This window comes from Paralichthys olivaceus, chromosome 4 (genome assembly GCF_024713975.1).
Source record: "Paralichthys olivaceus isolate ysfri-2021 chromosome 4, ASM2471397v2, whole genome shotgun sequence".
In the NCBI taxonomy this organism is placed as follows: domain Eukaryota; kingdom Metazoa; phylum Chordata; class Actinopteri; order Pleuronectiformes; family Paralichthyidae; genus Paralichthys; species Paralichthys olivaceus.
Genome location: NC_091096.1, coordinates 25,828,100 through 25,839,407, shown reverse-complemented (window position 1 = coordinate 25,839,407; position 11,308 = coordinate 25,828,100). Strand labels below are relative to the sequence as shown.

The 11,308-nt window shown below is 40.0% G+C and overlaps 1 protein-coding gene across 2 annotated transcripts; it reads right to left on the bottom strand.

Moving 5' to 3' along the window:
* Positions 1–2,230: 2,230 nt before the first annotated feature.
* fgf17 (fibroblast growth factor 17) lies at positions 2,231–7,403 on the bottom strand. Of its 2 annotated transcripts, none has more exons than XM_020102330.2 (5): positions 6,730–7,403; positions 6,598–6,634; positions 6,155–6,299; positions 4,370–4,476; positions 2,231–2,700 (listed from the first exon to the last, which is right to left on the bottom strand). In XM_020102330.2, the coding sequence occupies exons 1-5, from the start codon at positions 6,759–6,761 to the stop codon at positions 2,410–2,412; spliced, it is 612 nt and encodes a 203-aa protein (XP_019957889.1). In that variant the 5' UTR covers positions 6,762–7,403; the 3' UTR covers positions 2,231–2,409. The 2 variants fall into 2 exon arrangements, with proteins under 2 accessions (XP_019957889.1, XP_019957888.1); XM_020102329.2 differs by having other exon boundaries at positions 6,155–6,332; positions 6,730–7,402.
* Between the last annotated feature and the right edge of the window lie 3,905 nt (positions 7,404–11,308).

Below are 11,308 nucleotides of genomic sequence, written 5' to 3'. Positions count from 1 at the left end.
CCATGTTTAAATCATAGGTGAAGGTTTTTGAATGATGAACCCTATTTTAAGGTCTTTCTGCGATAAACTAGAAACATAAAGACCAAAAACTCCGACATCAGCCCACCTGCCTGGGCTCTCCTCTGCAGATTCCCTCGTTTTTTTTCGTACTCATAAACCTTCATATTCTTAAGAGACACTCACTGATTCACAACCCTTGAGATTTATTAAGAAAAACAAGTGCAATTTCACCAATAATGTGCTTCAGTTTGTCATTTACACATGTGCATTACATCTTCAGATCAGAGAGAGCTACAGAGCAAAACATGTAGTCACAGGTATTTGGAACTGAAAAATATTGTATTTGACTTTAGAACAAAATAAACCTTTCAAGATCTAAAAAATATTTTAAATGTAAACTCTTTGGAAATTCTGTTTTACAGTGTGGCCCCCAGTGGACTGATTAAGAATAGCAGCTACTTTTATAGAAATGCAATTTATGTCTTTGTGTAATTTTCACACTTAACAAAGTCATCCAGCGGGCCAAGCTGGACCCCCTGGTGGCCAGTGATCCAGCCCACGGGCCGTATGTTTGACACCCCTGATGTAGAGGACTAGCAGAGATTTTGAACAGAGCCTTTATGTGGCTGTAAATGATTCAACATGACCACATCAAACATTTCTTCATTGAGACTATTCTGTTAGTGTAAAAATAATTATCACGTTTACTTGTCTACTTTTTGATTTGTTATTTTACTTTCCTATGTCTGTCTTATAATCTCAGACATCTCACAGGCTCTCTTGTTTGTTTTCACCAATCTTTTAGATTTCATCCACTGGTGATGTGTATACTCACACACAGCAACTCACACAGAAAGAATAGAATAGAATAGAGGGAGGGATAATAACATCAGAGATTCCCTGGATATACAGGAAATAATTTAAGATAGAACTTTAGATGGAAAGTGAGTCAGATTTGTCTCAGTGTTAGTTCCAGTCTGATGAAATTGCTTAGGGTCACGTCACTTTCAAAAACCTGCCGATGGGACCCATTAAAAACTAATAATGAGATAATAAATCAGACATGGTGTAAAGATATTTAATAATTTGTGTGAGATTTGAAACAGTGTCAGTTGATGTGCTCCCACCAACCTGTTATCAAATATTTTCCTGTCATTGTGGTAAAAATAGATCTTATTACATTCACAGCCATGTTTCCTGCAGTCAGTGGTAAGTCGGTCTGAGGCTCATGTCCTCTGTCTTTGCCAAGTTTATTAAAAGAGCAATATTAGTTTGGCTGAACTCCAAATAGCATTTTGATCTGTCATAACATTGTGTCAGTCCTGACAACACAGATCTAATACAGTCTAATCTGACATGTGACACAAGCATCGGCGTTTGAATGAGCTCCACAACTGCTGCATGGGCTGTTGATGTGTGACACAGACTCATCCCCCTCGTCCTTTTGCCATCGACCATTCCGATGCTCCCACCCACCCACCCAGATGGTCCTGAGCAAAACAACTTCATCTATTTTATTCCAGTGTTTTCTCATCCCTGACTCTTGTGTCGGCGTGCAGCACATCCAGCATCATTACCACTGTTGGTCCAGGCCAACCGTGCGATCCCTGCGGCCCTCACTGTAATGTGTTGTAATGTACCACTCTTTAATTTTAGTCCACCACTTTTCTCCAGACTGAAATATCTCATCAAGTATTAACTTTCCATGAGCTATATTTGATGCCCAGAGGATGAAGCCTTATATCTTGTCTGTTCCTCTGGCACCACCATGGGGTTCCCCCTTGCTCTTGCACAGGGATGATAATTTGAAGCTGCTATTTCTAAAGTTGATTATTATAATCACTCCATGTGATCGTGCGGTTCTTTCTCTGATGCACCTGCAGTATCGGCTCAGGAGATTTTGTTTCATCATTCCATGTCGCGTCATCAACCTTTTTGCAAACATCGCAGCTGTTTGCATGAGTTTTCATTTTATTTTGTTCGCCCCCTGCATTAAACAGTGTGGGCTGTCTTGTACAGCATCAGACAAAGATACATTTCATCACCATTGTAATGTAGTTCACTGATCATGCAGAAGGTTCAATCCTTGGGTCTTTCTTTCCATCTTAGCGATATATTTACCCCGTAATAACTTTGAGGTGAAATTATGTCTCTGTCATGCTCCACTTTGTTATTTAACACCCTTCATCCTTAACAGCTCCCCCCAAGACAACACATACACACAAGACAATTAAATATAATCCATCTGCTTTACTCTCTCAGTATTTACACGTGACCATTTTACAGCAATATTACTTTAGATTCATGGCATTTTAACCATTGTTTACCTATCAAAAATATACAAAAATAAAATTGCATCTGTTTCCTCCTATTTCACAGCAAGTATCAGTCCATGTCTTTTGCTGCGTGTTAGGAAGAGGTATGTGATTTCCTGTTCCGCTTCGCTCGACGTGTGGACGGAAATCGGATGAACTCAAAGTGTTTGCTTTGGTCCGTGTTGGGGAAGGGAGGCGGGCCAGTGTGTAGCCTCTTGATGAAATGGACCTCTCTCTGGTTCTGCCTCGTCCTGGAGGCTTTAATGGGCCTCCCTTTCCTGGTGAAGGCCACATACCAGCCCTCATACTTGGCATTCTGGAACGCTGTGTAATTGTTCTCCAGCACTATCTCTGTGAAGATACAATCCCTGCTCCGACCATTGGGCTGAGGAGAGAGAATGGATTTCTTATGTTAAACTTGGACAGACTCACAAAGCATGAAACACATTTGATTTGATTTGTTCATACCAAGGTCATATGATTTATAATAATCCAATGGTCAAGTCAGACTGTTTTCCTTCATACTAAAGCCTCGTTACAGACTTCAATGTTTGAAAGAGGATATTATATATTCGTCCTTTAGAAGCTGAAGTCAGAAGCAAAAGAACACATCCTTGCTTAACTCAACACATTCAAGAGTTTAGCTGTTACAGCCTTACTTTAATATCCTGTATGACCAGTATATTATGGTGCCAAATGTCAGCTAATGTTAAATCACTATTACCGGGGACACTGTAATACCATTACTCAGTCAGTTAGCATGAACCATATTCATCAAATGTAAACACTGTGAGAGTAAAAGTGACATAGTGTTACCGGGTCTTTTTTAGTAACTACAGTATGTCGGAACCTTTGAAATTCTTCAGTTACCCACAGGTACAGAAATATACATTTTTCATTTGATTGCAGAGAGCAAAATAAGAAAATGTACTCATATCTATCAATAAATATGAACGTTTAACAACCAGTCAGTTTGCGTATTACACACAAGGTATAAAGCTCAAAAACTAAAACATTATACATGTCGCTTGTTTCAACAATTTGGTTCATAATTCTTCTTCAAAACCAAAACAACAACGTTGGTGAGTCAGGCTGCTATACAGACCTGGGAGTAGTATTGATCTCCTCATTTAACTTGTAGTTTCAGTTTACTTCTGTTAAGTAATAAAGCATGAATCCACAGATAACTAACTTCCTGTGCTGCAGTTGTTTTATGAAATGTCGACAGCCACATGTCAGTAGTTTGTTGTTGTGAGAACTCGTCTTAGCAAATCAAAGCAAACAGTAATTTCATCTTGATTTATGTTCTGTGTCCAGTTTTCATCTGCAGCCGCACCTTCAACACATCTCAGGAGAGTCAGATTTGTAAGTTGTCGTGTCAGCCAGATATGTGGACCCATCTTTTCCATTTCCATGAAGGAAATGGAGAGTTGACTTATGACCAAACACACAGGCAGTGCATTAAGGGCTTGTACTTTCCCCTCAATGCTGTCAGCTGTGGCTCTAAGATGGAGCAGCTATCGCTCACTTCTCCAGGGATTCCTTTTTTTTTTCCCATCACATCATGTCCGGGGGTGACTGACATGTTATGACACTACATCGACAATGGACCCAGGCTATCACATTGGAGCTGCAGTGTGTATTTTAGTGGATGTGAGATCTGATAAACTGACGCCGAGCACAGATTATATGTCTTCTAAAGAGGAACTAGCTCATGAATGGATTAAGACCAGTGAGTCATGTCTGTGTACTTTGGCTGGAACTGTAAGAAACACTGATACATCCTCTGTCTACATCTAATGTGTATGCTTGGCGTACATTGTGAAGTGTTTTCAAAGATGGTTTAGATTATCTGATACAATTTTTGCTAGCAACAATAGAATTCGACTGTTTAATATTATCATACTATAACATTATAGTTCATTTATCTTATCTTTATTTTATCACGGCAATGATTCCAAACTGATCGATGCTAACAAACATCAAAGTAAACATTTTAACATCTGCAGCCAGTAGTCTGTCAGGTAAAATTGATTCAGGAATATATATTGTACCTTTCCAACAAGTTTGCCCTTCCGGTTCATGCAGAGGTAGCGCCCACTTTCTGCTCCTCTTATCCTCACGCGACTCCCAAACGTGTCCGTCTCGACAAACAGGCGAGCTGCCAGAAAAGGAAAGCAGAAAGTAAAGTTACACCAGAGTCTATGAAATCATTTTGTTTTTCATTATCAGTTTGTAATTCCAAGAGTCAGAAATACACTGTGAAAAATGCACTTCCATTATTTTCTCAGCTCTAATCTTTTTTATTGACACTGATGCTCCGAAGTGAAGATCCACAATTTGATACTTTAATGTAACGTGTCAGACAGAAAGCATGTTTCAGGTCTGTTGTTTTGTTCATTTAAGCGTATTTGAGCATTTGAAAGTCTGTAAAGCTGTTACCTGTTGTGTTGCCTGTTAGTAGATGAAATTAACTTGTTATGCTCGTAATCACCTTGTATAGTGAATTGTGATCATTAGACAATAGATCTGCTGAGCTGAAACCAACAGTATCGACCTGCTTTAACTCTAACTCTAATGCTGAAAGATTAAATACATTACCAGTCAGTGAATCACTGAACATTAAAGGGTGGTATTGGCAGCAGAATATACATTCTCAACTGAATTTGTCCTGCAGTTAATTATGCTCATTGGGCATTACAACAGCCTTGTGTATTGGGGCTATGGAGACAAAGGACTTGCCCTAATCAGCCGCTAATTCGCCAGACGATGGATTCATGGATACAGCAGGGAGGCCGAATTAACATATAGGCCTGAAAACGCCTCACAGAGGGACACGCAGGTTGGAGGTGAAACTGCTGGTTGCCAGCAGAGGCTTTGTGCCGAGTGTCAGGGACCGAAACATGATATTTGATCCTTTCTCTAAAGAAACTTTCAACATGTCTATTTTTGTCTTATATTGCATGACTCATTTATCAAATTGTGTTTAAAAAATCACAGTCTCTGTACAGCTTAGACTCTAAACATGCAGCAGGTTTCACTACAGATTTGAAGTTGCCAATATGCTCAGATTAAAAAAGGTAAATACCAGTTCAGACTAGTCTAGTTTGTGCCTCTCAGTCACAGAGCTAAGCATCTGACTCTCAGAAAAAAAATTACCAAGCTTTTTAATTCTCGACGAACACAAATCCCCAGAAGATTAATTTAACTATCACAATGAAAAAACTATTCAGCTTGTTGCATGATAAAAAAGAATTGCATGTTGTGACCACAAACCCAGACAAAGATGGTGGCTGCAATGACATAGCATAATGTGATCCAACATGAATCAAAGTGTAAAAATCTACTCTAGATATATATTGATGTTACCTACCATTAGAATTTCACTAAAATGACATGTTAAAATGTTCCTTGTGTAAAGAACGATTCATTCCCAGCTGATTTCAACTAGAAAGGGAAGCTTACAAATATATTTCGACTATGTAATCATTTTTTCATTCAGAAATTCTTGAGGATTTGTGGAAATGTCCTCAGATTAATTGTCTTTAAATGGCATCTGTGTTTTTCAGAGATCTTTGGTGCATTTTCTTTAATATTCAGAAAACGGGATGCTTAGCTCAATGCCATGGTGGAGGATGGAAATTGTCCAAACCTGCTTTGGCTACCATTAAAAAACTAATTGTGCTCTCCACCGTGCAGACCTCCAGTGGTGAAAGCCTCTAATGAAAATATTGCTGAGGGATCATCTCTGTTAATAAGTACAGCTCCGTGGCGAAAGCTACAACCGCAGCCACATGCGTTGCAGGGCCAGCAGCAGCGGGCCTCGGGTCAGCTCTTACCGTACATGTTTCCATCCTCAGCGGTAGCGGTGACCCGTTTGCCCTGAATCTGGACGTGCTTCCCGCTGGTGCGGCTGTAGAGCTGGTACACCCTGATCTGTCTGCGGCTCAGCTGGTCCGTCACTGCGCCCTGCGTCCTCACATACTGCTTAAAATTAGGAGACGGGTGATTCTCCCCCTTTTCATGTACAGGGAAAAATAAAATACATAATTTTTTTGCTTTCTAATCTGAGTATATAGCCAATTTTACAAGACAAGGGTGTACGAAGAGGGATCTCCCCATCAGACAGATAAAGTTAACAGTATCTGCTACACAATGAGATTTTTTAAAAGTCAGTTATCACAACTTTAAACAAATGTTCTTTACTTTTCCATTTTTTAAATAAAAATCTAATTTTGGAAGATAACTTTTTTAATAATGTCATTCAGAATGGTGTTCTTACCTGAGCATGGCACCACAGCACGAAAAAATGAAATGATCTGCAGGGGCAACGAAACATGGAGAGTTGTTATTATATGTGAGTCAATCAAACAATGATAAAGTGGTTCATTCTTAGCTTTATCCGCCGCCTTACATGTAAATACAGCGCTGGTTTATTCCATACATCCTCCTTCTTATTTCATCCGACAAGAGAGGGGGCAGATAGTCCAAGTTGGATGCGGTGCGTAAATCCAGTGGTGCTGCCACACTCTTGCATATGCACTTCTGACCTGTCCATCCACACCAACAGAGTCTCTGGTGGAGCCGCTGCGGAGTTATGTCCCCTCACATGCAGGCTATCAAGCCCCTTGGTCCAGCTGACTGGGTGGTGAAGAGCTCCTGAACAGATCCGCGCTGCGCATCGCACCCGGGTACATCCATTATAAAACAAAAAGCCTGCGCATCACTGGGGGTTCGAACGTGAGCGCTCCCCGGCTCCGTGCAGCACTGCTCCGGTTAATTCCAGGGTTTTGAAAAGCCCTCTGCCTCACCGGGATCAGGCTGCTCACTGGTTAAATGTTGAAAGGCAAAGTCCCTCCCTGAAATCTTCCTTCTGTGGGTGGGCACAGCACCAAGACCCCTAACGATGATTTAATAGCCCAGGGAAACGCAGATGTGCAGTACAAGAGAAAGTATTCACATTCAAGTTGTAGCTACAAAGAGACTTATCTTCACTCTCATATTCTGCAGCTCATCTGCAGAAGAAAACGAAACTGCTGCGGAAGATTTGGTTCAATATTTCATTCAGCGCTCTGCCTCTGTCTGCTTTTAATGCAGCCTTGATCATTACTGTAGCATTGTATTTAAAAGTGCGAGGCCTAATCGCACCTTATGGGTGTGGCAATTAAGTGTTAAAGACAGCACAGCCTCTCTCCCCCCCCCCCCCCCCCCCCCCCCCCCCCACTCCCACCACAAACTCCCTTTTATCTCTGTGTTGACTGGCCACACTTCCAGCCCATGTAAATGAGCCACAACAAACCATTTAGACAAAAAGTTTCATCTCTAGATAATAAGCAATCAACATCCCGAGATACTGAAGCAGTCTTTTCCTCTTCCCCTGAAAGCGATGACGTTAACAAGAAGAGAAGAATAATAACAATAAATTATCATTACTATTATATTAACTGGTGCTGCTATCATCGATAAATAATTACATCTATAAATGTCCGTTTTATCATTATTGTTACCATAACAACCATGACAGATCTTAAATATGATGGCTAGGGTTAACCCTCTTCCACCCACCTCTCCTCTCTTCCTGATTTTTCTCTGCTCACCCCAACCGGTCGAGGCAGATGGCCGCCCACACTGAGTCTGAGGTTCCATATTGTTAATGAGGGAGTTTATTCTCTCCACAGTCACTAAAGTGCTGGTTCATTGTGGGAACATGTCGTGTTTCTGTAAAGTTTTAGCCCTTGACCTTTATGCAAAGTGCTTTGAGATAATGTATGTTATGATGACGAATTTAATATAATTTCATTTAGTATCTGAGTCCAGATGAAGCATTCCTTGTGTCCATGGACAACAGTGTAACGTGAAGCTTCAAGTGCCTTCACTTGTTGCCCTTCTCACGTTCTCTTGACCCCCCATCACCCCAGTCTGGGGCACTAAAGTGATAAAATGCAGCAGTCATCTCTGACACACTGATTTTTCAGTCTTAAGCTGACAGCAGTGATTGGTTTCTCTTGGTGATCTCACTTCTTACTGTATAAGACACAGTCAGCATCAGCTCATCTCCTCTGGTAATACAACATTCAATATTATTATTACCAGGAACCTAAACAGACATGTGAGTAATGTGTGCTGAGAGAAGCTTTTAATGATGCATTGGTGTGATCCATGGTCCAGTAAGTGTGGGGTTTTGATGTCCATCCAGCTAGATCACAGGATCCTCAGCCTCATGATGTCACAGACTCCCTGTCACCTGGGAAACCTGCCCTACTTGCTGTTCTTCTATGTGATTATCTGTAACAATGTACGCAATCAAAAACAAAAAAAAAAAGTTGGATATTAATCATTAAATCAGAGAACAGAAAAGTTAGTAAAATAGTTGGGGACCCTCAGGCCCACAAGCCAATGCACACAGAGTTTCAAAAGACAATACAGAAACTCAGTTATATAAACATACAATAATGACATTGCATATGTTTTTGTGCAATTACAGAAAATAACATAAAATAGTATTCAACATGTCGTCAGAGTGGTCCCTTTGGGCTGGATCAGGTCAGGGTGAAGGAAAGACACGTAGCTGTTACATGTCATCACTGATGACAGCTGATCACATCATGATAACTGTCAGTAAAAGAAAGTAGACGTGGAGTGCTGCTCTTTTCATGAAAAAATGGACATACGATTAAAAAAAAATCTAGTGTGTCTAGTTTGCGGCAACTTGCTCTCTGTATGATTAAAAAAAACAAAGGTGAGGATTTCTTTTCAAGTTGTTTAGGCTAAAACAAGTTGTGAGTTGCATCATCATCAGCTGCCTCGTCAAAGAGAAGCAGTTCAAGCAATTGCATGAGAGGTCATGTGCTCAATAATTTAGTATGGTCTTCAAGGGCTGCGATAAAAAGGGGAAATAGACCTTGTTAGGATGAAGGTTCCTCACCCGAGACCTACATTCACTGTTGCTTTTCACTGAGTTTCATTCCCACATTGTGCTATAGCCAATACACATTGGGAAGCTTAAAAGCTGTCTACTCTCCTCCTGGACACAATGTATTTCAAAATTATTCTGGTATAAAGTTGATATATAGTAAAACTCTTGTTAACTCCTGACATCTAATAGATACTGTAGACGTTATGTCTTGATAGCATGGTGACAACATTGTTACCTTTATCTTCTGACATCCACATAGCTTATCCACATACATCTAACAGATCCTCATATAGTTTATAAAGTGATGAGCTGTGACTCAATGGTAAGAGGTCAAATTCTTCCAAATGTCAAAAGCTGGCTGTGCAGGATTACCTCTTCAGCATGTGGTGACGGGCGCTAACAAGGATAACATTTTATATGACAGTAGGGTTGCAGAATACATTTGCAGTAGCTGCTGTCATCACCGTGGAGTTCACAGATCTCTGGCTACGCTCTGTTGTCAGCAAGATGTTTAGGCAATGGGATGTAGAAGGAAGAAAAAAGGGAGATAGGGCCTCACGAAATGCCACTCGTCAAACTCTCCTACTGCCAACTCAAAAGCACATAAACACACCATCAGAACCCAGGAGATGTTAATAAGTCAGAGTAGAAGATAAAGACACAATCACCTTTTATTCTTTGCGTGTGAATATTTTACTATAGCCCTTTTGTGACTGTCAGACAACTACATTAAGTTCAAACTAAATTACAAAAAATGAAAAAAGGACACATCTGAAGCATCTTTCAGACATGCACTGAACTCAGGATATATCTCCTGAAATTATCTAGAGGGGTTGTATGTGAGAACACACATTTCCACGTCAGCTGCTAGAGACAGTCTCTGAAACTTTTCCTGCAAGCCCTTATTCTGGAAAATTTCAAAATTCATGATAGTCACTGATTTCCATCTTGTGATGTAGGGACTCAGAAATCCTGAGCATAGATCCTGGATTCAGATTTGCTGTGGATATTCATGATCCACAGAGGACAAATCCCAACACTTTCAAATATACATGATGTTTCTTTATGTACCCACAGCGTTTGGGGATATAGAAATGGGATATGACTTAAGGGAGAATGAATCCTCGGACAGCTTGAGCACAACAGAGAATCAGTCTAACACTCTTCAATTTGCAAAGTGACGCAGAGATCTGAGGACATGTAACCTGATCTTATTTATACGTGTCTCTGTGGCAGGCTGGGCAGGCACTCAGGCTGTAATGGGAAGACCTAGATGATGACAGAAATGCAGGGAAAACAGGTGAAGATTTTATCCATGCTAGCAACATGGCTTGAGTCTGTCTCGCTGTGGGTCCACCACTTTGATCTGGACTAAAATATCCAGTATAGATTTTCATGAGATGTGGTGATTATATCCATGAAGAATTCTGTTAACTGACATTACATCTACTGTCACCAGTAAATGTGTGGGTTTGAAATGTCTATATAATTATTGTATGGATTGCCATTCAATTTTGTTTAGACATTTGTTTTCTAGTGAGGAAATTTTTTTGGGGTGATTCTCACTTTTCATCTGGCACCATCACCAGTACAAAATGTTAATATGGCCCATACCTTAGTTATTGTTTAAATACATAAAAGATAACAAATTTTAACAATTTATCTCAGCTTCAATCTGTCTTTATTGCTGATGAGAGATTCTTTCACGCTATCATGCTAGAAAACAATGGATATGACAGAAAGCATGGTGAGCATTAAACCTGCAAACATTAGCACGATAGCATTGTCATTGTAAGCATGCCAGTATGTTGATGTTATAATTTAGCTCAAAGCATGATTGTGATTAAGTGCAGCCTTACAAGGCTGTGTATCAATTTTGGATGCCCAAAATAAAAGAAACATGTTGTAAACAAATCATTAATGTCATTATTTTATTTATTGTTAATTATTGATAAGATTTGGACAAAGGCATGGCTGGAATACTGGTTTACCAGGCTCCTTATTGTCCCATTGTTGTGGTGAATACACATCCATACATTTCTAAGAAAACATTAAAATCACGAGATTTTAAAATCTA